The sequence below is a fragment of the Camelina sativa genome, chromosome 7, assembly GCF_030686135.1.
Source record: "Camelina sativa cultivar CO46 ecotype springtype chromosome 7, ASM3068613v1".
Taxonomy (NCBI): domain Eukaryota; kingdom Viridiplantae; phylum Streptophyta; class Magnoliopsida; order Brassicales; family Brassicaceae; genus Camelina; species Camelina sativa.
The window spans coordinates 32142255-32170022 of record NC_141886.1 but is presented as its reverse complement, the minus strand read 5'-3'; the positions used below and the strand labels follow the sequence as shown (position 1 = coordinate 32170022).

The 27768-nt window shown below is 34.6% G+C and overlaps 5 protein-coding genes and 1 pseudogene across 6 annotated transcripts; 3 read left to right on the top strand and 3 right to left on the bottom strand.

Moving 5' to 3' along the window:
- Positions 1-118: 118 nt before the first annotated feature.
- Positions 119-3933, bottom strand: LOC104703581 (disease resistance protein TAO1-like). Its single transcript, XM_010419611.2, has 4 exons — positions 3219-3933; positions 1937-3041; positions 1536-1844; positions 119-1317 (listed from the first exon to the last, which is right to left on the bottom strand). The coding sequence occupies exons 1-4, from the start codon at positions 3683-3685 to the stop codon at positions 268-270; spliced, it is 2931 nt and encodes a 976-aa protein (XP_010417913.2). The 5' UTR covers positions 3686-3933; the 3' UTR covers positions 119-267.
- A 799-nt stretch (positions 3934-4732) lies between these two features.
- On the top strand, positions 4733-7474 carry LOC104703579 (pentatricopeptide repeat-containing protein At2g27610 pseudogene; annotated as a pseudogene). The gene has a single exon (XR_015562621.1). The product of XR_015562621.1 is annotated as a pentatricopeptide repeat-containing protein At2g27610 pseudogene (transcript).
- On the bottom strand, positions 7385-10510 carry LOC104703580 (protein SUPPRESSOR OF K(+) TRANSPORT GROWTH DEFECT 1). The gene is made up of 8 exons (XM_010419610.3): positions 9752-10510; positions 9541-9646; positions 8720-8918; positions 8566-8634; positions 8408-8482; positions 8220-8318; positions 7971-8126; positions 7385-7705 (listed from the first exon to the last, which is right to left on the bottom strand). Exons 1-8 carry the CDS (start codon positions 10230-10232, stop codon positions 7580-7582), a joined length of 1311 nt encoding a protein of 436 aa, XP_010417912.1. The 5' UTR covers positions 10233-10510; the 3' UTR covers positions 7385-7579.
- A 1265-nt stretch (positions 10511-11775) lies between these two features.
- LOC104703578 (uncharacterized) lies at positions 11776-14122 on the top strand. Its single transcript, XM_010419608.3, has 5 exons — positions 11776-12180; positions 12308-12414; positions 12509-12998; positions 13108-13226; positions 13702-14122. The coding sequence occupies exons 1-5, from the start codon at positions 11965-11967 to the stop codon at positions 13901-13903; spliced, it is 1134 nt and encodes a 377-aa protein (XP_010417910.1). The 5' UTR covers positions 11776-11964; the 3' UTR covers positions 13904-14122.
- A 932-nt stretch (positions 14123-15054) lies between these two features.
- Positions 15055-16400, top strand: LOC104703576 (zinc finger A20 and AN1 domain-containing stress-associated protein 3). Its single transcript, XM_010419606.3, has 2 exons — positions 15055-15577; positions 15691-16400. The coding sequence occupies exon 2, from the start codon at positions 15730-15732 to the stop codon at positions 16246-16248; it is 519 nt and encodes a 172-aa protein (XP_010417908.1). The 5' UTR covers positions 15055-15577; positions 15691-15729; the 3' UTR covers positions 16249-16400.
- Positions 16401-19525: 3125 nt separating this feature from the next.
- On the bottom strand, positions 19526-21045 carry LOC104703575 (protein CENTRORADIALIS-like). The gene is made up of 4 exons (XM_010419605.2): positions 20672-21045; positions 20252-20313; positions 20083-20123; positions 19526-19984 (listed from the first exon to the last, which is right to left on the bottom strand). The coding sequence occupies exons 1-4, from the start codon at positions 20873-20875 to the stop codon at positions 19764-19766; spliced, it is 528 nt and encodes a 175-aa protein (XP_010417907.1). The 5' UTR covers positions 20876-21045; the 3' UTR covers positions 19526-19763.
- Between the last annotated feature and the right edge of the window lie 6723 nt (positions 21046-27768).

Below are 27768 nucleotides of genomic sequence, written 5' to 3'. Positions count from 1 at the left end.
CAGTTCTCTTCTTGTTCTTAGCAATAGAAACCCTAATTATTATAATATCAAAGTTTAGATTAGTTTTCTAGAGAGTTTACTTTACTGAATTTGTTTTTCCCCATAAACAAATTCATTGTGGAAATCCAGTTTCTATAGGGTTGTTTTATACATGAGAATACTCTCAGACTTGTTTAGAAAGAAAAAGGCAAATTTGCCTTTATAAGGGGCCGTTGAACAAATAGAAAAGATAACTATTTTGAAGATTTCAAGATACATTATTTCCGATTAATAATAAAGAGATTCCACGTCGAGCTTTGAGCACTCTTTCGATCTCTGAAATCTATGAGACTTGGGCCTTCCCACTAGAGGAGGAGGAGGAGGAGGAGAACGAGTTGAATTTTCTTTGACCTTTTTGTTTCTTCTTTTGACACTTTTCACCAATTCCCGGAAATAAATGACATCTCCCACAGAATAAGAGGGGTACTCCATCAGACCTGCGCATCCAATGACATTCAAGTCGTCGAGATTAGTGGCATCCTTAATCGAGCAGATGAGCTCCATCAAACTTGAGCATCCACTGAGATCCAATCTCCAAAGCTCTTTTAAACGACTAATAGAATAGGGGAGCGTTTTTAGACTTGAGCATCCACTGAGATTCAATTCTTGGAGATTAGTGGCATCCTCGATCGAGGATGTGACCTCCACAAGACTTGAGCAGTTGCTGAGATTTAGTTTCTTGAGATTAGTGACATTTCCAATAGAGGAAGAGAATCCCACTGAAGATGTTCCCTTTTGCTCATGGAGATTAGTGGCATCAACTATAGAGGAGGAGAGCCCCACTGAAGATAAGTATCTATAAAGATATGGGTTTCGCTCTATGAAATTAGGCTTTCGGTCCTGGAGATTAGTGGCATTAACTAAAGAAGGGAGCCTCCTTAGACTTGAGCACCCACTGAGATCCAAATCTTGGAAATTCTTGGCATTCCACATCAAAGGGTCCTGGTAAGAACTAGAGAAATTGTCCAGATTAAATGTGTTGAGACTAGTGATATTCCAAATGCAAGAAGGGAGTTGCACTAGACTTGAGCATTCAACAAGAAATATTTTGAGATTAGGGATATTTTCGATAGAGTTGGGGATAGTCAGCAGGCTTGTGCAATGTTCGATATTCAAAATCAATAGATTGATTGCATTTCCAATTGAATATGGTAGCTCTATCAACCTTGAGCAGTGACTGATATCTAAACTCAGGAGATTCGTGGCACTTGAGAGATCAGGAAGCTTCTTCAGGTTTTTGGAATAACTCAAATCCACCCACTTGAGATTTTGAAGAGGCTGCCCAAACAAATAAAGATACTTATTAAGTAAACAGATGAAAATATACTGAGACTGTGATGAGACAAAACAATGAAACATACTTCTATGCCATCAAGTTTTAGTTGAGTTAAAAAAGACAAAGAGTGTTAAAATCTCTTTTTGCATCTCTAAAAGTTTTAAAAGACAAATTGTTACATTTTGAAATAAAATATAAAATAGAAATAATATTTACTCACTTGGACTCCTTCCCACAGCTTCTTAAGCTTGCTGTAACGCATGTTTAGCTCGACAAGGAACGATGTATTGAAACTAGAAGGCAAACATTTCATTGGAAAATATTCCCAATGTAGTAACCGAAGCTTTGGAGATAGATAATTCAGACTTTGTTGAGAGTGTTGCAATCTACAACCATTATAATCTTCAACTTTTCCATGGAATCTTAAGAATTGGAGATTCCACATTCTTTCGAAGCATTTTTCGCTAATATCAAAATCACCGTTGATTTCAGATAAGTCGAGATCCATACCTACAATACTTTTACTACCCTGGATGAAATAAGAGTAGAGAAGGTTAGTTTACAATTTTAGAGGGAACAAGGCAATGAATTAATATATGACTAATGTGAAAATTAACTTACCGTTTCCTTGGTGAGTACTTCACAGATCTCTCTAGCATCAACCAAAAATTGGCGTTGTCCAGGTTCTTGAACAGATTGGTTACGAACAATTTCTCTACCTAGTTGTACTAACAGACTAGGCATCTTTATAAATCCACATTCCCGAGATATGAGAGATTTTTCAGCTAATATTTTAAGCCCTTGACTCAAGTCCAAGAACGTATCCGCAAGATAATCTTCAAGTGTCTGAATACTTTTATGGCTGAAAAAGCAAGCTATATAAAGAAATAAATCTTTATCTTCATCGCATAAGGCGTCATAACTGAACCTTAAAATACTCTTAATATCTTGGTGAAGCCTAGTTCTTAACCTTGGTAGTGCATCGATCCACTCTTGCTTGGACATTCCCCGGAAATAAGAGCCCATTACACTTAATCCCAAGGGGAGTTTCCCGGAAAGTTTTGTAACTTCCCATGCAAGCTCCTCGAAACCTTCTCTAATGGACTTTTGCCCAAAAGCATTCAAGCAGAAGATTTGAAGCGCCTCTTCATCAATAGGATAATCAACCTTGTAAATATGATTGATACCATGTGCCTTTAAGAGATTGTGGTCTTGTGTTGTTATGATAATCCGACTTCCATTACCAAACCATTTAGGTTCTTTCGCCATAGCATCTAACTGTACTAACCGATCAACATCATCAAGAACGACAAGCACTTTCTTATCTTTCAACCTTTCCCGTGCCACACCTAAGTGACGTATCTTCAAATCCTTTTGATTTAAGGTTTGAGATAAAAGTTGTTCTTGTAACTGCAACATGAGTGCAAAGTTGTCGCGGTTCTGTACTGTATAGACTCCTTTTATACTCACCATAAATGCAGTATGAGTGAAGTTACTACAAAGTGTTTCATATAAGGCTCTAACGATGGTCGTCTTACCAATACCCGCAGGACCCAAAACCCCTACCATTCTCACTTCATCACATTCTAGGCATAACAAAGACATCATCTTTTCCATGTGAGCTTCCATCCCAACTAAGTCTTCAAAGTAGTTTGATGGGATATAATTATTTAGTGTATTTGAAACATTTGTCGCAATTTGTTCGATCATGTCCGCTTCATTACACCTAACAAGCAACAGATTAATGTAAAACCACTTAAGAAAAAAAAGAGACATACAGATCTATGTGTCAGCAATTATATATTATATTAGTAAATAACTAGTCATTTAACCGGTTGCAATAATCTAACTATCTTAGAAGTGAAAAAAAAAAAAAGTCAAAGTGGAGATCAAAAAGGCTAACCAGTTGCTTGAATGGTAACCAGCAATTATTGCCACTTGGGCCAAAGCATGTCTCCATCTCCTAATGTTCTCTTTTGTTTTACCCTTACAAGTTTTTTTGAAGACTTGTCCAAAATTTCCGGTTTGCTTCTTTACATCAGTTGGATGGACTTTATAGAAAATGGTCATCACCGTTTGATCCAACTCTTTGCTACAATTCATAATCTCCACCAATTCATTAAGGCACCATGTCGAAGAAGCGTAATTTTCCGAGAGCAAAACGATCAGGATTCTTGATCCTCTAATAGCTTTTACGAGTTCTGGACGGATCGATTTGCTTCTCCCGATATCATTATCAATGAACATGTCGATGCCCTTTGCTTTGAACTCCTTGACAACGTGACTGAGAAAGTCTTTGCGAACATCTGCTCCGTGGAAGCTCGGGAAGACATCTTGTATCCAACTACGAGACGAAGGATCAAGAGCCATGTCATGAATAATGATTCAAGATCTTTGAGTCTTTTTAGAAACCAATCTGCATAATGAAATTAGAGAAGGAGATAGCAATGTCAAAATGTGAGACGCATAACAACGTTGTGGGGGTGAAGTCAACCAAAGAAGAAGTCTATTTAGACAACAATAAAAGTCTATTACTAAATTAGGGAGTGGTTGATCCATCAATTAAGTACTTTTTCGGTTTCATTTTATAGGATGTTTTAAACATTTTATTTTGTTTCATAATACAAACATTTTATAAATCGTTTTAAGCTAATCTAGCAAGTTGACTTGGTCAATAAGGTATCTAATGGAAGTCAAACATAAAAATGGCTAAAGCAACCTTTATTGTTTTATTTTAGGGAGATTCTCAAAAATAACACCAAAATAAGTCTTTTTTCAAACTTAGCACAACATCTCTAAAATTCCAAAAATAGCACCAATTAATCTTTCAAAATTAACTCATAAATTCAAAATACTAACCCCTACCCCTCAAAACTATACGGTAAATGTGAAATTGAGAACCCAAACCTAAAAAAAAATTCTAAAAATTAATTTTACTATTTTTGGAAATTTATGAAATGTGTGCTATAATTGTCCATAAAATTTGTTTGTGTTATTTTAGGGTATTTCTCTTTATTTTATTATAAATCAAAAAAAAAAATCCTGAAAACCAAACCGAAACAGACCAAAGTATGGATTTAACAGTGTCTAACCAACAAATTATCATTATTTGATAGACTCAAACGGACTAAAATCTCTTTGGCCCTTCTCCTCTAATTCTATTCTATTTAGCAATGGTAAAAATATAATATTACTCTTAATAAAGGTTATTAAATGTTAAATATAACTAAATCAGTAAATGTTCAACGAAAAACACAATAGCTTAGTGATTGCGAGCTTCATGCACACGCGTTTGCGCCTAAGTTTAAATCCTAGGAGGCTGGTAGAAACAATTAGATGTTCAATTTTCTTTTAAAAATTGTTAGAGGGGCAATTTCGTCTTTTCGTTAATGCAGAATGAAATTGAAGAGATTTTAATTCGTCAAACAAAGAGTTGTTTTTCGAACCGCAAATGAAAACACAAAACAATTTGTTGGTTGTCTTGAAAAGCAAATGCAATTCGCAACGACAATACTGAGACCTCAATCTCTGGAAAAGTTCAAACCCAATCATCGAATTTATTATTGCTTTGGAGCTTCTTCTTCTTCTTCCTCTCGTTTACTTAGTGCACGCAATGTGTTCGACAAAATTCCTGACCGAGATCGTGAAAGTTATACGAGTTTGCTTTTTGGGTTTTCTCGCGACGGGCGCACTCAGGAAGCAACAAGACTCTTTTTGAATATTCATCGTTTGGGAATGGAGATGGACTGCTCAACCTTTTCCTCTGTTATAAAAGTTTCTGCTACTTTGTGTGATGAGCTTTTTGGTAGACAGTTGCATTGTCAGTGTGTAAAGTTTGGGTTTTTAGATGATGTGAGTGTGGGAACATCGCTGGTTGATACATATATGAAAGGAAGTAACTTTAAGGATGGAAGGAATGTTTTTAATGAAATGAAGGAGAGAAATGTTGTTACTTGGACTACATTGATAAGCGGGTATGCTCGGAATTCGATGAATGAGGAAGTTTTGACATTGTTTATGCGAATGCAAGACGAAGGGACTCAGCCGAACTCGTTTACTTACGCAGCTGCTCTTGGAGTTTTGGCTGAGGAAGGAGTGGGTGGGAGGGGAACTCAGGTACACACAGTTGTTGTAAAGAACGGTTTAGATAAAACGATTCCGGTGTCTAATTCTCTGATTAATTTGTATCTCAAGTGTGGGAATGTTAGGAAAGCTAGAGTTTTGTTTGATAAAACAGAAGTAAAGAGTGTGGTGACTTGGAATAGTATGATTTCAGGATATGCAGGAAACGGGCTTGATTTAGAAGCGTTGGGAATGTTTTACTCTATGAGGCTTAATCATGTGCGGTTATCTGAATCTAGCTTTGCTTCCATTATTAAGCTGTGTGCTAACCTCAAAGAACTGAGATTCACAGAGCAGCTCCATTGCAGTGTTGTGAAATACGGGTTTGTGTTTGATCAAAATGTAAGGACGGCTCTAATGGTGGCTTATAGTAAATGTATGGCGATGGTTGATGCTCTTAGGTTGTTCAAAGAGACAGGATCCCTCGGGAATGTTGTGACATGGACAGCGATGATTAGTGGTTTTTTGCAGAATGATGGGAAAGAGGAAGCAGTGGATTTATTTTCGGAAATGAAGAGGAAAGGTGTTAGGCCGAACGAATTCACTTATTCTGTCATTCTCACAGCTCTTCCTGTAATTTCTCCATCAGAGGTCCACGCACAAGTTGTAAAGACTAACTACGAGAGGTCTTCAACCGTTGGAACTGCTCTTCTAGATGCTTATGTGAAGTTAGGTAAAGTAGATGAGGCTGCAAAAGTTTTTAGTGGTATTGATGATAAAGACATTGTGGCTTGGTCAGCGATGCTTGCAGGATATGCTCAGACCGGAGAAACGGAGGCAGCTATTAAGATGTTTAGCAAGCTCACAAAGGGAGGGGTAAAACCGAATGAGTTTACATTCTCTAGCATCCTTAACGTGTGTGCGGCTACTACCGCGTCCATGGGACAGGGAAAGCAGTTCCACGGGTTTGCTATAAAATCAAGACTCGATAGCTCTTTGTGTGTTAGTAGTGCTCTTCTAACCATGTATGCAAAGAAAGGAAACATCGAGAGTGCGGAAGAAGTCTTTAAGAGGCAGAGTGAGAGAGATCTAGTATCATGGAATTCGATGATCTCTGGGTATGCACAACACGGGCAAGCTATGAAGGCTCTAGAAGTTTTCAAGGAAATGAAGAAGAGAAAGGTGGAAATGGATAGCGTGACATTCGTCGGAGTATTTACTGCTTGTACACATGGGGGGTTAGTAGAAGAAGGCGAAAAGTATTACGATATAATGGTGAGAGACTGCAAGATTGCACCTACAAAGGAGCATAATAGTTGTATGGTGGATTTATACAGCCGAGCCGGGCAACTTGAAAAGGCTATGAAGGTCATAGACAACATGCCAAACCCGGCTAGTTCCACCATTTGGAGAACAATCCTAGCTGCATGTCGTGTGCACAAGAAAACAGAGCTTGGGAGATTAGCTGCAGAGAAGATCATCGCAATGAAACCAGAGGATTCAGCTGCATATGTGCTGTTGTCTAATATGTATGCAGAGGCAGGAGACTGGCAAGAGAGAGCCAAAGTAAGGAAGCTGATGAACGAGAGAAACGTGAAGAAAGAACCTGGTTACAGTTGGATTGAGGTCAAGAACAAGACTCACGCATTCTTGGCAGGTGATCGGTCTCATTCTCGCAAAGAACAGATCTATATGAAGCTAGAAGATTTAAGTACACGGCTGAAAGATTTAGGGTATGAGCCGGATACAAGTTATGTGCTTCAAGACATTGATGATGAGCATAAAGAAGCTGTTCTTGCTCAGCATAGTGAGAGATTAGCTATTGCTTTTGGGTTGATTGCTACACCAAAGGGAAGCCCTCTTTTGATCATTAAGAACCTTAGGGTTTGTGGAGATTGTCATGCAGTCATCAAATTAATTGCAAAGATTGAAAAAAGAGAGATTGTAGTTAGAGATTCAAACCGGTTTCATCACTTTGGCAGTGATGGAGTTTGCTCATGTGGGGACTTTTGGTGAAATAATAAAAAGAAAACATTGTTCATAACATTTTTTACACGTTTCGAGAAATAAAGCAAATTCAATGTTTTTGGGATGAAATCAAACATGGGTTTGAGATTTGTTTTGCTTCTCAGTACATACATAAGCAGAAAGTCAAAGAGGCTAATATGATTATGAGAGGTATTTGATGGAACTTCAAATCTATTAACCTTCTTCTCCAAACTCCTGCGTGAATCTCTCATGGACATCAAGGTCAGACTTGCTCACTGTTGGCCTTTGTCTTGCAAGTACCTTCTCGAAATCTGTTCGGGTAATAGGTGGTGGAATAATCTGTCACATAAAATACACAAATCGGTCTTTAGTTTACAGCATCGAAGACTTAATGACTACAAAAACAATGTATCTCAGTATCATACGACCACACGAACTTTTTGGAATGAATTTTTTTAAGACCGATAGCATAGCATTGCATTATTTATGCGACAAATTTATGTGTCTTCCAGCGGATACATGTGGAGGATTCAAATGATATAAAACTAAGAGAAGTTTGAAACACAAAACCACAAATGATATATTCAAAGTTTTTGATGCGTACCTTTTCTGCAAGCCCTTTTGCTGCTAGATCTTGCATTGTAGTCTGGATGGCATCAGGGTGCCTAGGCCCACATGGCATCCATGTACCATCAGGAGACTTGAAAAAGAACATCGCATCTTGCGTTTTACGAACAGGCTCAAACAGAACATCTTTTACCTGCAAAAATCAAAAAGATTCTCAATACAAAGGCTTATCTATCTGTAACAACATTAAGGACAATAAGAAATAACTCAAGGACAAGTCACGTACACAAACAGACACATCTGAACCAGAAAACCCTTCTGTCTTTTGGCCTAAATATTCAAAATCAGGTTCAGTTAAATTATGAGGCGTGTCTCCCAAATGGACCTGCATTTACAAAACATATCTCATTAGTAAACTGTTTCGGTCTCCCTTGAATGGTTTTTACTTAAGGAACTCGAAGCAAATGACTATACTTTGAACATGTGCTGCCGAGCCTTGGCCTCTGGGAGAGGAATATAAATACGCTTGTCAAAACGTCGTCGGATAGCCTGAAATCAACATGGTGTTACCAAGATATCATTTAACTGGCAACGAAAATATGGAACCAATCTGCTTTTATGACTTTTTTCACCTGATCAAGAGCATAGGGTGTATTGGTTGCTGCAAGCACAAGTACTTTCTCATCATTGTGTCCAACACCCTAAAATAAAAAGAGATAAATAATGAAAAGAAATGTTTCCGCTAAAACTGAATGACAGAAAGTTCAGTTCAGATAAGCTTTGCACCTGCATCTGCACTAGAAGCTCCGTTTTGATACGTCTTGAAGCTTCACTCTCATTTCCTTCTCCACGTGTACCACACAAAGAATCTATCTCATCAACAAAAATAATCGATGGGGCACTTTCGCGGGCCATCTCGAAAAGGTTTGATACCAGCTTCTCACTCTCACCCATCCACTTTGAGACCAGGTCTGATGAAGACACGCTGATGGTTGGGAAGTAAAAAGGAAACAACTATTCTTAAGCTATAACGTGTTTCCAAGAATAAACACTGTAAACACAAGATAAGATAGAAAAACAACCAACATGAAGCACCTAGCTAGACATAATTCACAACCCAAGACCCTAGCACATGATGCTAGCTAAGGAAGTTTTCATCTTTGCGATCAAGTATCTCGTGCAATCACCATTAAAATAAAAATTTGTGGCAACCTTAAACCAAAGGATCTACATATTTGCCTAATTAATACCATATTCGTCGGTTCTCTAATATGCCATCTACATTCAACCCGAGTCTGGCTGTAGATGCTTGTGTATAACATGCACAGATAGCACAATCTAGTAAATCGATTGCAAGTTGCAACATATAGTAGACTCTGCATATAAGTTTCAGAGAAAATCAAACCTTTTTGACAAAATCAAAGAACCTCAAGGATTAATTCAAGACCACCTCCTCAAACTAATCCTAAAATACTACAATACGCCTACATCCCTAACCAAATATTCAAATCCAGGAGTAATTGACTATGGTAACAAGCTATAACCAAAGAGCTAAGACACAGCACTATATACTTATGTAGCTTGAAACACTTTTAGACATATGTTACCTGAAAAAGGTAGAGTCTGCTTCAGTAGCAACAGCCTTAGCCAAATACGATTTTCCTGTTCCTGGTGGCCCATACAAGAGGAAAGCTCTCCATGGCCGCCTCTTTCCTAAATAAGTACACAAACCAAGTTTAATCAACGATACAGAGATAAAGGTCACAAATTTATAAAGAGAATGGTTTCAATCTTCAATGAATCGCTCGCTCAAATTACCTGTGAAGAACTGTGGGAACTTAACAGGCAAAATCACAGCTTCCTGCAAAGCTTGTTTAGCACTTTCAAGCCCAGCAACATCTGACCACTTAATGTTAGGCTTCTCCCTAACAATCGCAGAGTTCAACCCAGCTCGAAGCTTCGATTGCTCAGGATCTTCACCATCTTTACCACCACCGCCTTCTCCATCCTTCGGCTTAGTCTTCGGCCTCGTCGCAACCGCCGCGTCTCCGTTAGATCCCGGACCCGATCCACCTTCATCGAGAACAGCACGGATCTCCTCTGCACGGCGGAGATACTCGGTGAATTTCTGGGTAATAGCTTCCCTGATCTTAGGGTTCTTCTCATACTTGAGATGAGTTTTGAAGTACTCAAGCGCGTTCATGTATAAAGGGAACGCCTTGTTGTAATTCCCAGCATTGTCTTCGTGAACCGCTTGCTTCACGTACTCGATCGCTTGTTCCTTGAAATTGCTGTACATAACTTAGGGTTTTACCAGAAAAAAAAATTTCGAAAAATTGTGTACCTCCTGATTAATTGAATCGGTGATGATGATCAAGGATCGAGAAGGAGCCCTTGAAATCGTAATTTGGAGAATGAGAGAGGGGAAAAAGGGATGGAGAAGAAGAAGAAGGAATGGATTATGCAAATCGATGGAGAAAAAGCCAGATTTGTTGACGACGAAGACGAAAAAGGTCTTGAAAAAACAGCGGAGCGTAGGTTTGCAGAAGAATGAAACGTTGAAGCGTTTTGATGAATGATAAGGAAAACGCTTGCCGTTTTTTTATTATATGCTTATTATTTTTGTCCAACATGATTTGTATTAAAAAACGAAAAAATAAAAATAATCTTGTCATGAACGACTGAACGTACATACATAAACAACTTATACTATCATATGTGTACATTTGTTATTGATTTATTTCTATCAACAGTAAGAACAAAAGTTGCAAATTTTTTTTTTTAACTAATTTATTCTCTTTAATTGTCCCAAAAGTCTGATTATTTAATTTATCAGAACTCACAAATAAAATTAATCAAATTAGGTTAGAATCTAGGCAGTTTTTGGTGTTTTAATTTCTAACATTTAAAAAGTTATAGATTCATCGTCAATTACATATTATTCCTTTAAGATAAGTAAAAGGATTAATGACTTTATTGTAGATTTTATACGAAATGGATAATAAGATGTACAATATTTAAAGCTTAGTTATAAATTATTTATTACAATAGGTAGCCTCAAATATAGATTTTCAATTGAAAAATTAACTACATATCTTCTTTTGAAGTCAGCTACCAGATCGCAGCAGTATATCACGGTATATATTTTCATCTATTTTTCGTTGTTTTTCTACCTCCTGATCGTATGTTTTGATGGTAGCATGACATTGTTCTTTTTCTACGTCTAAATTATATTTTATACCCAATGTAACACCAAAAACTGAAACATCCCTTAATGTCCATATTAGAAACTTGAACATCATTTTATGCACATCTTATTTAGTGATGTTCATGATGGAGAGCAAACCATTTGATATGCTTTGTGGATATATCGATTTTCTTAGTGGATTTTGTCTTTGAATAACTATTAACATTTTTTGTGCAATATAATTTTTAAAAATAATTTCCATAAGACATATAGCTCAACAATTATTATAAATTCCAAATATTCATGTCATTGTTGGGTTCATAAAACATGTCAAATAAATTTTTAAAACTCATAAGACTTCGATATTTGACAACAACAAAAAAAAAATCTAAAGTTCTAAATATATATTGTATTATACGGTGAATAATTAGGATTTAGATATTTTTAGTTTTACATCTCAAAGAATGATTAGATACACTTATCTCACAAATCACATAGCTTAAGAAAGTAGTTGATGAATAAGATCTTTAATACTATATCATAAAGGAAGTTTGAAAATTCATTTTTAATTATATTTGCGTGGGTGATAAAATGATTTTTGAAAAATCAAAAACCATTTTAAATCTGCATCAAGTCAATGGCTTATCTTTGGTTTGTGGTACATGCGGTTCTGCGACTAAACCAAACTAAACCAAACCTCAACCGCCAAATCGGTAAACGCAACGCACGAGCATAGGGCCTACGTGGCAGCGTTTAGGGGACTTTCGTCAACACCCTCATAAGAAAAAAAGGTCAACGCTTTACTCTCTTCCGCCTCGAACTGGACCTGAGAACGAAAAAGAAAATGGGGAAACGAGAGAAAAAACCTAATCGACGTCGCCACAAAGGTGAATTTTCTAATACCAATTCGGGAGAAGATTTCTACGATCAGCACCCGCCGGTTGCTGCCTCCGTCGACGACGAAGAAGATGAAGAAGAAGAAGAAAACTCTGAGGAAGAAGAAGGAAACGAATCATCTGAATTGCCTTCAAAGTTCCTTCTTTACCAACAATCCGTACAGGTAATTTTGCAACTCCCTGTGCTTTTCCCTTTTAGGTTCCATTGAGTGGTTCTTACATCTCTTACAGAGAAAAAAGAAGTACTAAGCTTTTTAAGACATTGTGTTCTGTTTTTTATTTTTGGTGCAGTCACCAAAAGGGGACATAAGCTATTTGCAGAAGTTCTTTCTAATGTATATTGGTGGAAGGCAGCCACTCCATTTCCAAGAAGATTTCTGTGGCACTGCTCTTTTAAGGTAAATCCAATTGTGTCACTGAGTTTTAAAGTATCTATCTTTGAATCCTGTAGTTGGCAAAAGAAATGTTTAATGATTTGATTGTTTGATTTAGTGCGGAGTGGGTGAAGACTGACACAAGACGGACTGCTATAGGGCTAGATTTTGACCTTGAGGCGTTAGAATGGTGCATGGATAACAACATTAGTAAACTTGGTGCTGATGTGTATTCAAGGATGTCGCTTTTACATGGGAATGTTTTGAGCCCTCTTGAGGCTAAGCAAGTGAAATCTAAATCTCATGAGCTGATACAAAACATAAGTTTGGATGATGGTGATAATGAAGATTTGGTTGATGCTTATCATGATCCTAGTGTTGTTGATTCCTTAGAGAAAGATGAACCTGATTCGTTGCCGAAGAGGGATATCGTGTGTGCTTTCAACTTCAGTTGCTGTTGTCTCCACAAACGCTCGGAGTTGGTTACTTACTTCAAGAATGCACGTGAAGCTTTGTCTAAGAAAGGTGGTATTTTCGTGATGGATTTGTATGGAGGTGCTTCTGCTGAGGGACAGTTGAAGCTTCAACGGAAATTCCCAAATTTCACGGTAAATTTTCGTTCTTATACTTACATTTGGTGAAAAAGAGTGTCAGAGCCATAAAGATGAAACTTATTAGGAATGATTGTACTAACGAAATATCAATATGATATGGCAGTACACATGGGAGCAAGCTGAGTTTGACATTTTAAGTCGCAAGACAAGGATCAGTCTGCACTATCACCTTCAAAAGCAGAACAGGAAGATTCGCCATGCTTTTTCATATAGCTGGAGACTGTAAGTGGCTTGTAATTTCTGTATCCATTCTTTTCCCAAAAGTGGGACAATCATTACCAACAATTTCTCACTAGCCTTAAGAAAATCTCACTGTAACAAACAAAGAGGCCTATTTATATACTTAGGGGTATTGCTTAGCATTTTAGATAACTTGATAAGCGTAGGATGATGTTTCATCTGTCATTAGAGGTTCCTGCATCCCCTGGATTTTGTCGGTTGAGTGAGGTAGATGTTCTGTAGTGCAGTCACTATGGATCAAAACTCAGACAAGCATGTGCTCGAATGTAGCTGATATCTAAATTCTCATGTTAGTGAGTTTATTATTGCCTTGGTGGATTAAGTAGCAGCGATATCTAATGTTATATTCATGGCAAGACTTTCTTGTCGTCTATGAAATTAGTTGTACTTGTATTACTAAACTTTTGGATGCATGATTGACATCAAGTTCCTGGGTCTTCTGTTCATGTGTGTGTAGGTGGTCATTGCCGGAGATAAAGGACTGTATGGAGGAAGCCGGGTTTAGAGCAGTCCATTTTTGGCTTAGAGAAATGCCAGACGCTTCTGAAATGCGTAGAACAGATGGGTTTGGTGCAGGCCGTGATATCAAGTATGAGCAAGTCAAGAACTTTCAACAGTGTGATGCTTGGAATGCTTACATTGTTGCTGTCAACTTCTAGTTTTGTATACCAATCCGGTATGGTTGAGTCTTTCAATGTTTTGAACCATGGGTCAGTTATTTTATCTAAGCTATAATTAAAACCTTAGGATCCTCTGTCGATTTTACATCTGGCCTTTATTTCTGACATTGAGAAGTTAAGACAAAAATCTCCAATCCCTAGATTTTTACATGTGATCGTTGTTGAAGCAGTCAGAATAAATGCTCTACGGTTACTACCTAGTGTTCTCTATATTATCTTTAGGTAGTGTTCTCGAACACGATTGGATAAGTCATGAGCTCTCGATAACACTCTAGCAAAGACATCCAGGTATCATATAATATCCATAATAATATAAACCTCAACTGGTAAGGCTTAGTTTACGATTGGGATAGCCGTTGAAGGTGAGGATCCGAGAGGCTTAGATGCTAACTTGCCAGAAATCTGAATGAATGATGACTCAAGGTCAGATAGACACCATGCGACTTGTGAATAAACCGTGAGACAGTCTCATACAAAATTGTGAACACAACTTTTAATATAAGAGCCAAAGAAAAACAACTTGGCATCAACAACAACAAAAAAAAAAAAAAAAAAAAAAAAAAAAAAAAAAAAAATCAAGGAAAAGGATGATACCAATTAATAAGACTATAGGTAAGGCATGTAACCTTGGGATTTGATGACTTGTGCGATCTAAGTTTGATCGAGACTAAATCAATTCTCCTAAGGTGATCCTGGTGTGACCAAATCGGAAAGGTAAGCCATTGGAGATTAATTTATGATATTTATCAATAAAATAAAATAAAAAGAGCCGTTGACCTTTTAACTCTGTGAGAAAAGAGGAGGCTTAACCGTTGACTTGATTGGTTGAAGTTATCATACGATGAGCAGTTGATCTTGACTGGTTCAGAAAACAATGCAATTTTTGGGCTTTGTGGAACCAAAGAATGTATCCCTCGTCTTAAAATGTTGGACCGGTTAGCAAGATAAGGTAAATTTAAGAGCCGGTTATCTCTAACCCATGCTATTGTCTAGCTTGATTGTGGACCGAAGTGACATCAACCAAATGCTGCTAAACATGACCAAAAGATTACTTTAAAATTGTTGCTTCCAAGGAAAGAAATTTGGAATTTTGATTGGTTGATTGATCAAATGAACAAACACTTCCTTTTGTTTTCCTAAAATTCCAAAATTAATCACATTCATCGTATTAGAAGACGTCATAACAATGCATTGAATCTCTTTTTAGGTTTATTTATCCCCTTATAAAAAGAAACCCTTTGATCTGGGGGACTCAAGTCCTTCACAACAACAAGCAAACTGAAACAATCTTCGTAGGTCCTAAAAATGACATTTTAAATTTCGTGCAAGTTGTGTAACATAAAATTTATATACTACGAATACTGTAGGAGCTTCTGGAATCTTCATCGCCACCACGAAGCCCCAAAAGCCAATCTGCACTATTTTGATTTTCCACAAATTTTTTCCTATTTTCCATTTCCAAAAAAAAAAAAAAATTAATCGAGATTGCTTCGTCGTTAGTTTTTCCCAAACTCCTCTCCTCATTTTCATTTCCTCATTTCTGCTTTTAAAAATACATAACACAAAGAGAGAGAGAGAGAGAGAGAGTCTCCATCGGATCCTGTCTTCTTCTCCTCTAAACCGATCTAATCATCATCTTCTTGTTTCTTCCAGGTATCTTTCATTTTAAATTTTGTTGTAAATTATATGATTTTTGATGAGATTTTCATTAGAACATAATAGATCTATTCAAATTCTGATCATCGATCCGTTTGATTTTTTGGTAGAAATCTCGCCGGAGTTTTTTTTTTCCGAAGGTTGTTGTTATGGCGGAGGAACACAGACTACAAGAACCAAAACTATGCGCTAACAATTGTGGTTTCTTCGGAAGCACCGCTACGCAAAACCTTTGCTCCAAATGTTTTCGAGATCTACAGCATCAACAACAAAGCTCCTCCACCGCTAAACACGCTCTTAATCAATCCCTAGCCGCCGCAGCCGCTTCCGCTTCCGCCGTTTCTTCTCCCGACGGTGCTGCTGCGTCGTCCTCTGTATCGCCACCGCCACCTCCAGTTGTCAAAACGAATTTGGGGAAACGAGCGGCGGCTGATGCGGTGGAGGAGGAGGAGGAGGAGGAAGGGCCGCCGCAAGATCCGAAGCGGTGTTTGACTTGTAGGCGGCGAGTTGGAATAACGGGGTTTCGTTGTAGGTGTGGTTTTGTGTTCTGCGGGACGCATAGGTACGCGGAGCTGCATGAATGCTCCTTTGATTTCAAGCGGATGGGGAAAGACAAGATCGCTAAGGCGAATCCGATTGTGAAAGCTGATAAGCTCGAGAAGATTTGATATGTTTGTTGTTGTTGCTTGCTTGCTGTTGCTTTGGTTTGTGAGTTTGTTGGGATGAATGAAAACACACATACATACACATGAACCAAAGAAACATGCTATATTGTAAATTTAAATCTTTTATCATTTTAAGCTTATTTTGATTTCTTTTAGTTTGGTTCCAATCCAAGTGTTCTGGTTATCAATATTGATTTTTGATTGTTTCGTTTGATGTTCATGTAGAAGCTTAAAGTAGAATGTGAAATGTGTAGATTTGGATTTTGGTTTGTCATGTTTTTTTTTTTACAGGTTTCGCCACTCTTGTCTTGTTTGCCAAGTTTATGGTTGGGCTGACTTTGTGTTCTGTTTTTTTTTCCAACCCTCACAGAGAGGTTTGGAACTAAATCGAGATATGAGATGATCGAACATGTGGGTTCTAATTAACGTTCACGCACTATAGTGATATAGCTAGCATCTCACAAAATAATGATCAGTTAAAAAAGTATACAGATCCAGATGAAATTATGTGCTAGTCTTATGTTTTAATTCAATCAAACCTTGTTTGTTACTTTACTTTTTAACGTATCCTCTCTGCCCTATTCTTAATGTAAAATTGCATCCTGAAGATTGAGTCTTTCTTGAACCCTTTTACAAACCAAGATATTAAGTCGTTTGATTTGAAAGCAGAGAAACCACATCAACTGTTGGAATAGAAACGAAGAAATTAAGATAGAAAAGTTATTCAAAATAGAAAACATATACTACTGTATAACCATAGTAAATAAATAAATACTAATAATTAACATATTGTTTTTAGGGCATTAATCACAAAGTCTGACGTGGTTCTTCTTCTTCTAAGTCTTCTTCATCACGCAACTCGAACCCGTCGTAAACCTAAAATCGTCCAAATCATCAATTTCTTCATCGGCAAGTTCGAGACATCATCTATGGCGGAACCACCAAAGCATAGGGTTTTATTGGTTTCTGATTTCTTCTTTCCAAACTTTGGTGGTGTCAAGAATCACAACTATTGTTTCTCTCAGTGCTTGTTAAACCTCCGTCATGTACATAAATCGAATTCTCAAAAACCTTTTATGCTACTTAGTTAGATATGATGTGATTAAAATACAAGTTTGAGCATTTATCATCGATATATAGCTATAATCAAGTAATGTAGCGTAATGTGACAGAGCTTGGGCCAAATTTGCATTCTTTTCTTGGGTACTATCACTACAAGAAAACAAGGTCATAACCGACGGCATTTCTGACGGGCAATTGTCTGTCGGTAATTACTAACGGCATATTGACCGATTTCTGATGCCCGACGAGTTTGTCGGTTTTCCGTCAGAAACTTACCGACAGACACAGTCCGTCAGAAATCTATCAACATTTCTGACGGATTACCGACCAAATTTTGACCGTCAGTACCTTCCGTCATAATTTAGTCGGTAAATATATCCGTTGTTGTCGTCGCTCATATATTAGTCATTTACTCACAGATTTCCGACGGCAGTATATTTATATCCGTCGGAAATCCGTTGGTAACTGTATCCATTTTTATAGCCATTTATATTATTCGCTTTCTGACGGATTTCCGACAATTTTAATACTTTCAAATATTTCCTATAAATAAATAAATATCTCTTATTTATAAAATCTATTACAAATAAATAAAATAATAAAATAACTCTTATAAACAAACACTATCCGTCGGAAAATCCGTCGGTAATTAGGTACCCGTTGGTAATCTGTCAGTGTTTACCGACAAATTTCCGACAGATATAAAATTTTCGTCGGGTTTGTGATTTTTTGGTCGGGTTTTTTGATTCTGTCGGTAAACCGTCGGAAATTTCCGATATATATTGATGGGTTACCGACGGACTAGTGTAAAACCTCTAATTTTGGCTTTGTAACACACTTATTTTATAAGAAATATATAGAGGATGATGTTTTAATGGCTTAATAATCATGTTTTAAACAACAATCTTCAAAATTTATGTTTGAAAAAAAAGTTAAGTTGTTTGGCTAAAGTAGTTGTAATGTGGTATTACAAGTTATGGTTAAAGTATTTGTTACTTATCATTGAATTTTTTTCTTTTTTCTTATTAAGTTAAAAATATAGATGCTTATTTTGAAAATTAATTCCATGGTTAATATAAACACATAATATATGCATATTTGTGAGAGAAATTATGTAATTAAGGGGTTTAACCTCTAAACTGTCAGACATCCGTCGGTAATAGTTTCAAGTTACGGACGGATTTCCGACGGATCGTAAAATTAATATAAACTGTCGGATGTCCGACGGTTTTAGAAATTGTTTTTTTGGAACAATTTTTAGTTTTTTTTAACAATTTCTTGTTTTGGGTTTTTATAATATATTTTCTAATACTTTTAAACTTCTGAATTTAAATATTTAAGCATTTAGATGATTTAGTATTTAATTAAATTTTTATATTATTCTAGTTTTATTTTTCTAAAATTTTAATTTTTTTTTTAAAATTATATATATAATCCGTCAGTAATTCCGTCAGTATAACGAGAAATTTCGGAACCGTTAGCCGTCAGGAATCCGTCAGTAAAACGACTGTCGAAAATCTGTCGGTAAAATTTTCGTCAGAAATCCGTCAGTTAAATTTCTGTCGAAAATCCATAAGAAATAACCGACGGATTTCCGACAGAATAATTTTTCCGACAATCTAGATCCGACGGATGTTTCTGTCTGTTTTTCGTCGGTAATGGATGTTTCCGACGGCTAACTAACAGATATGCTTGTCGGTTTTAAGCTGTTTTCTTGTAGTGTATATTCCTTTTAAAAAAAAACTAACCTCCAAAGGACTGAATTGATACATAAGAAAATCGAAAGGTATTTTGAATCGAATTCGCATACACACAAAAAAAAAAATGTTTAACGTTCGAATCTCCAATTTACATGCTAAAAACATTAAACTGGAACATATATGTATATTGAAATAAGAGAAAGTCGCTTAGGTACGGGTTATGTATAGTAGAACGGCGGAATACAGTGCAAGATGCATCAATTGGTGCAAACTGCACCAGGAATTTGTATTTCCTCACTTTGGTATTGTAGTTGTAGTTACCCATAAAGACAAAACCACCGGTCACCTAATTAATCACTTTTTGCTTTATCTCTAGACCCTAATTTCATAATATTGCTCATATGATAGCAGAATAAGTTTCCTTAAATCTGATTGCTATTACCTACAAAAGAATGTTAGTGCAACTGCAACAAACCCCAAAAGATAGCTAAACTAAAGATGCATTTCAACAAGCCTCGTAACTCGTAAGAATTTTTGTATTATTTTTCGAAAATCTACCATTACACCTATATAGTAAGAAACATCCATCAATATGAAAATACATAGATCATGAGATTATAAGCCAAGTTTATTCAGATCACAAACAGTTCATAATAAATACGATAGAGAAAGCTGTTTCCCGTAACTAAAATATAGAATGCCTGGAACAACACACATTGTCCAGCCAGAATTAGTTACGGCAGTGGTGGAAGTCATTTAACGGCGTCTAGCGGCGGTCTCACGCTGGCAGTTGAAGAAAACAGCCGCGACGGGGAGGCCGAGATCGTTCTCATGTGCAAACTCTCGAGTGTTGAACTGGTCTCTGTAAGATGGCACAGACACCACACTTCCTCTACGGTTCTGCTTGAACAACAAATACACAAAGCGGTGGATCCCTATGTTTGGCCTAGGCATCTCGTACCCGATCATCTCTTTTCCTGTTTTGTATTCTTATATTAAGAATCTTCGCAACATAATAAAAAATATACGTATATGAAACTTATTATAGTATGTTATTTATATGTATAGGACGTACCAAATGACACATCAGTCGTCCCAGGGATATCGGTAACAATCCTGAAGTTGATCATTGCAAGAAAATGTTATGTTTCTGAGTAAAATATCATGTCTCTTACTATTATTATTATTATTTTCCTTCTTTTGTAAATTTTTCTCTAATAAAAAATTGAAAAGAACAATTTTACCAGTGCAAGTGCTCTCTCAGATAAGGATCACTAGGTCCAGGAACATCAGGATCAGTCATGACCTGTTTGAAATATTCGATATATGTGAATACACGTGACTCATCCGATATACATAGATTAACATATATAACACGTATGTATCTGACACAAACTAGTTCGTTCTGCAAATCTTTTTGTATATAATATTAACTGCATATGAAGATAATATAAATAACTAAAATCTCATTTTTGTATGTACAGAAAGATTCAAATATTTATGAGATAAAGAGCGACAAGCGAAGAAAAAGTTGTTTAACGAAAATTAAGAATCGCCTAGCTAAGCTATTTTCACCTTAACATAACTTTAAATTTTAGTTATTTATGCATATATGGTATATAATATATATGATATAAATCATATACAATGAAAGCAATGCGTACCAAAGTGAAGAATGATCTCAAGTCACCCCCATGAACTTCAACCTTAGGTTTGTTTGTAACAGCAGAAGGGAAAAGTTCATGGCCATTGTAGACTTGCTTGTCAGAGTTATAGGTCACTGTCATTTTCACTGCCTGCAAACAATTGTCCACAACGTCTCCGATCACTCTCCCAACCATAAGCGGGTCTGAGCTAATCCTGGCCATCTCAATTGCTTGGTTAAGTGTTTAGAAGAAGAAATAAAGAATTAAAGTATGGAAAAAAATAAGGAAATAGTGTTTTGAGTTTGATGAAATTATTTTGTGTTGGTGTGGGGAGAGACAAGCTTGGGCTTGCTTTAGCTCTGCTTTGGGGGATATGTTTGTGTTGATTTGATGAAGCATAAAGTGAGATGAGCATGTATTTATAGGATTTTAGAGAGGAAATTAAATGGCTGTAATGCATTTGATTTGATGTATAGATCCAAGGAATATATTTCTTTTTTTTGTTAATATAGATGCTTCACGCAGAAAGAAAAAAAATGGAAAAGAAGAAGACATTTTTTTAATTCTACGTACATAGATCATCATACACCAAAATAAAATAAAACTAACGTCCAGGGTTGGATATTTCTGATCATTTAACTATATTTGCATTGGCCAAAATAAATTATTTTTTGCACAGCTAGGTTTTTTATAGTTTTTTTTTTGGACAACCAGCTAGGTTTTTTATATAAGGTACGTTAAATTTTCCTTTTCTTCGTACGTAATGATTCAATAAAAAAAAGAACTATGTATGCATTAGGTGGTTTAAGTACCATCACTGAAGTCGTCATTATAAATCTGATATTATATTTGTTATGTTCAAGGAAAACTCTTTCTGAGTGAAATATAAAATATTTCTACCAAGTGGATAGATTAAATATGTTTGTTGAAATATAGTTTTATAATAAAATTTATGTTAGAATGAGAGAAGATTAAAAGAAGAGAAATGTGATACGGCAATGTTCTTCTCTAGCCATTATTTAAACAGAACGAGTGCATAAACTTGGTGGCATCGGGAATTTAGCTTTTCCTTTTTTCTATCTGAATTTTTTATTCTAGTACGTTAAGACTTTTATGTTCTATATATATTTTTTTTTCTTTACGTTATAATATCTATATTAACATTGTAGTATATTTTGTGTTATAATATCTATATTAATATTGAAGTATATTTTGTGTTATGCTTTTTTTAGTTTTATTTATTTAATTTTTTTTATAATATTAATTTCTCAAAATTTTCCATAAATAGTATCACGATAGATTTTCTTTCTTAAATCTATATTAATATTTTTTAAGTATATTTGATGTTTTACCTTTGAAATTATATGTATTTAAAATTTAATCCCTAAAAATTTTCTAAAAATAACATCATTTCAGATTTTGTTTCCTAAATATTTAACATTTCATTCCAACCAAAAATAAAAAACAGCAATCAATATTATATAAAGACATAAACTATGATATATTTTCCATTTTATTTTCCAAACATGTGAGTTTTTATTCTTAATGTAAGAAGAACTTCTAATTCTTTAAATATTATAATTAATATATATATATAAATTTAATAAAATTTAAATTATTATGAATATGTAAAATTAAAAAAAAAATACTATACAATGTGGTTATAAAAAGGACATGTTGGAATTAATAAAATATTATTAAATATGTGCTAACACGGGTTAAATCCGCATTTTATTATTTGCCAACACTATAAATATTATAATATCTCACATATAAAATCAATTTGTTTTATCTAAGATTGTGTAAAATAATTAATTCATTAGGAAAAATGTGACTTAATCACATCATATAAATGACTTATTATGTATTTAGATCCCTTATTTTTTGTTATGATAATTAAAATCGAAATAGAATCTCGAATACTAAACAAAACAATCTAAATATAATAAAAAAGTCATATATTACAGATTAAAAAATTAATATAAATATTTAGTCGTACAAGCGACTGGAAAATTAGGTTATTTCTCTATTTATAAAACATTCAATATCTAACAAATAAATAGAATATAAAATATAAATAATAAAACTATATGCACGCGGTGTACCACATATTAAAATCTAGTACATTTATATTATTTTTAAAATGCGTCGCCATACGCCGTAGAACTAGGAGTATTTCTCTAGAGGAAAAGAAAGGATTGGTCTCGTGTTTTCTAGTTTCAATAGGTGTCCTTTGGGAAGATATCTGTATTTTACCGGCGGATTTCCCATGAATAGGCTATATCCATCGAAAATTTATCAGTAGTTCTAAAATCATATAATGACGAATTTATATAGTTTAAAATTTTTGATAACAGTTACAATACTCTTATTCATCGAAATATATTGAGGACTCTCGATCCGTTGAAAATATCGTTGGAAACAACTGCGTTTTCTTGTAGTGAATTTCTACTAGAAGCCCAAAGATGATGAAAACTTAAATATTTCATGTTAAAACCAAACGGTATACAAAAATATATGTATATATACATTGCTATAATGAAACATGCCCATGTAACTATGGATCACATTATATTTAACAAAAAAAATGAATACAATGGATAATAATATATATATCAACGAGGATAATATATATTCTCATTTTCATAATTTCTTTACCAAAAACAATTAAAAACTATTTCCATCATTTGAAATTGTTCTGCGCATACTGTATATGGTAATTATTTTAAATTGGACCAAGAGTACTTGATTTTTTTTGGGTGAAGGACAAAGAGTACTTGATTGCATGAAAATGGTAAAGATGATATAAACATATATTGTATTTATACTTGACCGGTTTAACATAGTTCATTAGTATTATTCTTCTGTCATATACTATTCCGATTTTTTTTTTTGAATGAGATACACAAGTAATTCCGATTAGTTACATAAGTAACTGTGTTATATACTACTTTAATTATCTATGGAAATGGAACTTTCTTTTTGTGTAAGGAAATTAGGAAATCATTATGTGTCGATTGATTGGTTTCTGTGAGTTGCGGAAATGTCAAATTTAGTTTTGGTAGATCTCGAAATGTTTTTCTTATCTTATCATTTTTAACAAAAGCGGAAGAAGTTTCTCCTCCGATTTTACCTTGCTATTTAACTATTCTATGTAGTTAACAAAAAAGAAATATCAGTATTCAGCTTTACATAAGTCTCTTCGTATGGAATTTGATATGAATTTTTAAGTGTCCTTCTTTAGCACTACTAAGCGAATTTGTTCGTTTATTGTTTTTACTTTGTTTAAAACAAAGTCGAACCTATGAGTGGATGAGAAGTGGCAGATTTACCAATATGGTCTTTAAAATTCCTTAATTCTTTTTTGGACTGTGTATATAGATGCATACAATTTATTCAATTAACTTAGTCTTCAAAGAAATGTTTAAAAGAACAAAAATATGAGAACCTTTTTTTATTCCAAGTGTCAGTGTCGACCATGAATCACAGCTTTGGCTGCTTAGTGTGTTTCTACTTTTGTCTACTCCTTAATTTAAATTTTACGAATAAAGAAAAAAAAAAACAGAAACTTCAAGTGTCATTATTCTGGTTGTAAAACTCAACGTCGCTTTTTCAATAGGAGTAATATGTTTCTAAGAAAAGTATTGATATTGGAGTTTGAGGAAAAGAAATATATTCTCTGTTAGGTGTGTGGATGTCTGTAAAGAATATATCCCAAAACAACTAATGTCATTCTTTAAACTTACCATTTTTGGAAATTTTAATGTTGGCGACCCACAACCCCCAATGCCTTTCCCACACATACAAAGGCTGACAAATTGTGAAAGGTCACTTCAACTTGGAAAAAAAAAAGATTCACTTCTTCTGTCACTCCTCTTTATATATAATTTCTTTCCTTTTCCATAAAAAAAACTATGAAGTAGAAAACAAGATCTGGGTTTCCTCTTATAGAAACCCTGGTTCCAATCTAACTGTCCTCAGATTACACGTTTCAAGTGTACTTTGCATGTGATCGTGAATATATTTTTATTATTTATTTTTTCTTTACTTTAGCATATGCACCCACAACAATCTGTGAAACACTAACATAATATTTAAAAGCATATATAACATGTCAATATGTCATACACTGTCTTATTCGCATGACCTGTGAGCGAACATCGCTTCCCAGGTATATAGTGAAATCCAATGAAAGCTCGTCAATAACATCGCTTAGAGCCGTTAATTCGTAACTTAAGTTAACTATAGCTTAAGTACTTTAAAAAAATTAGAATTTTTATTATTTCGTTTTTCAGTGTTTTGTATATAGGACACATATGCATGATTCATTAACAGTACGCTTTCACACATAAGTATAAATAACTAATTAAGGCATTTCTGACACGTTTTCGCACCATCGTGATTTGTCGAGAGGATCACCGTCATAAAAACCGAAATTTCTACAAATATTATATAAATGCACTTGTGGATATATATTGTTCATCTTTTTATTACTTACTGTTCTTGTATACGATATACATATATGTTCCATTCGACATGATCATATGATGACTAATCATCCATTGACAAGTGGTTAGAAGATGTAAATTTAACCCTTTTGTAGAGTTGGTGAATGCAAATACTATTATTTTGTTGACTACCAAAATGTATGAACGCAATTAAATTCACTATATATCAATCAATTAAAATATCTCCTCTCTAATTCAGTGAGTACCCACTGAATTTAAACTAACTAAGCAAATGTTAAATGAGTAGGTTAAATTTAACCCTTTTGTAGAGTTGGTGAATGCAAATACTATTATTTAGCACTGGGAATCATGGTGTGTTTTCTACAAGACACAGAATGAAATTTAAAAAAAAAAAAAAACAAATCAGATCATATAGGTGGGCCGTTTTCTAACACAGAAACTTTTATATATTAGTAAGATCATTTTGTTTTACTGGCAGATGTAAGTAGATCATATATGCAGTTATATATATTCACAGAAAACAATGAATTAGAGAGGCCATCGTTAGAAAATGACTCGTTAGAAAATGCGCAATTAGGGTTACTTGCATTCTTCTTGGTGGGTACTTCTGGACACAACAATAACTGAATCATATACTACATTTCGTCTTGAATTTCTCTAAGTTCAGCCAGTTGTGCATGTATCTATAGGAGTATCGCTTTGTGGTGGAATTTGTGATGCTCAAAAACTCTATTGTGGACTTTAAGAGTGCTGTTGTAGTTGCTCGTACGGTCGTCCCTAAAATAATCACATCCTCAAGAGATTTTGGTCTATGCATGCAAATATATACCATCAAAATAATCACTAAAACAATCACTTCCTTACAAGATTTTGGTCTATATATGCATGCAAATACCATCAACGATCGTGGGTTGCAACCCTCCGACCGTCCAACGTATGTCCCAATCAACTTTGTTTGAGACCACCCACTCATTTTGTATGTAATGTTGTAAAGAGACTCCGTCTGAGACTTTGTGTACATGTACGTTTCCAAGTCTCTTTGGTACTCTTACGTTCAAGTTATTGTATGTTAAATCTTAGAAACGGCTTAGTAAAAAAAATCCTAACTATCTGTTGGGCTAAAATGAGCCCAATTTCTTCCTCGAACATGGCCTACGTGAAACAACATCACATACGTCGTTTTACAAAATCGATTGCTACCAATTAGTAGCATCTTCCACCAAGGTATGACGTACTGTACACAGCGATAATACGTCGCTGGATCTCCGCTGGAGAACCGACGAAACTCCAACTTAGCCAACTTGGATTGAAACATTAGTTGGTTCGTTTGGGTGGTTGATGTTGATGCCTTCATCATATATGTCGTCTCTCTCCATATGCATTAGATCTTCCTTAAGAGCTATATTACATATTTTCATTAACTTCTTAATTAATGCCCAACTGCATCTTGGCTAGCTTCAGTTGTAAAATATTGTAGCCTTGATTCCAAATTCTCGAATCTAAATTTATCATTTGCCATATCTTGATACACAACGTAGGTTGGATCAACATAGACTTTTTTTTTTTCCCTGTTTAAAAACTCCACGATACAATAGAAAAAATTTAGTTCCTTTCTTCCTCTTTCAAACATACTTTATACTGAATTACGGTCCCGATTGATAAGGATGATTATTTGTGGATGTAAATGTTTTGATTATAGAGACTTTAACTGTAAAGTTTTTTGTTGTAGAAATTTAAACTGTAAAATTTTTAACTTTTAAAATACATTGGTAACAAAAACTATAGTAACTGTGACTGTTATTTTTATTTTATGTTTTTCGTAGATAGAGATTGTGCTAAGAATATATTTATGTGACAACGTAACCAATTTTATTAAAAATAAAAGTTTACAAAATACAAAAAAATGAATAGATAAATATTTTCAACAAATAAAAAAAATTAAAGATATGGTTTGGTTTTTGGATCGAGGAACCATCATTAATAGTAATTGATTACGGTTTATAATGGTTGTGGATACAAAAATAATTATGAAAATGGATCTCAAAATAACATAAATAAAAATATAGTATTAATGAATCAAAATATATTTGTGATAAATACACAGATTGAAAAAGAAGGTTTCAATCAACATGGAAAAATAAGAAAGAGAAAAGAAAAACTAAAGTTTTATTTTCCTTTATTTTTACAGCCCAATAACTTTCACATTTATGAGTTTAAAATTTTGAAAGTACAATGTATAAAAGTAAGCAGTTAGACTTTAAAAAACTTTAAAAAAATAAAGTTCTAAAAGCATGATTGATAATTTTTTTGCTTTTAAGACTTTAAATTAAATTTAAAGCTTCCAAAGCCTCTTGAATATAATTTTTTTTCTTTATCGTTTCCTTTATTATCTAGACACATGTCAAATTCTAGTAAATTAGTGAATAAATGTCAAAATCTTATGAAGTCTTATCACGTAATTTGTCACTCTTGGATATTACTTTCCATTAAGATTTATAAACTCTCAAATGTTTTTGGTCATTATTCCAAATTTCTTTGTTTCATTATAAATGCTTTCTCATCTTTGTTAAATTTTTTTTTTTTGCTATTTTAGTATAATAGTATAAGATCATGATATCATTTACACGGTGTAATTATGTCATGACG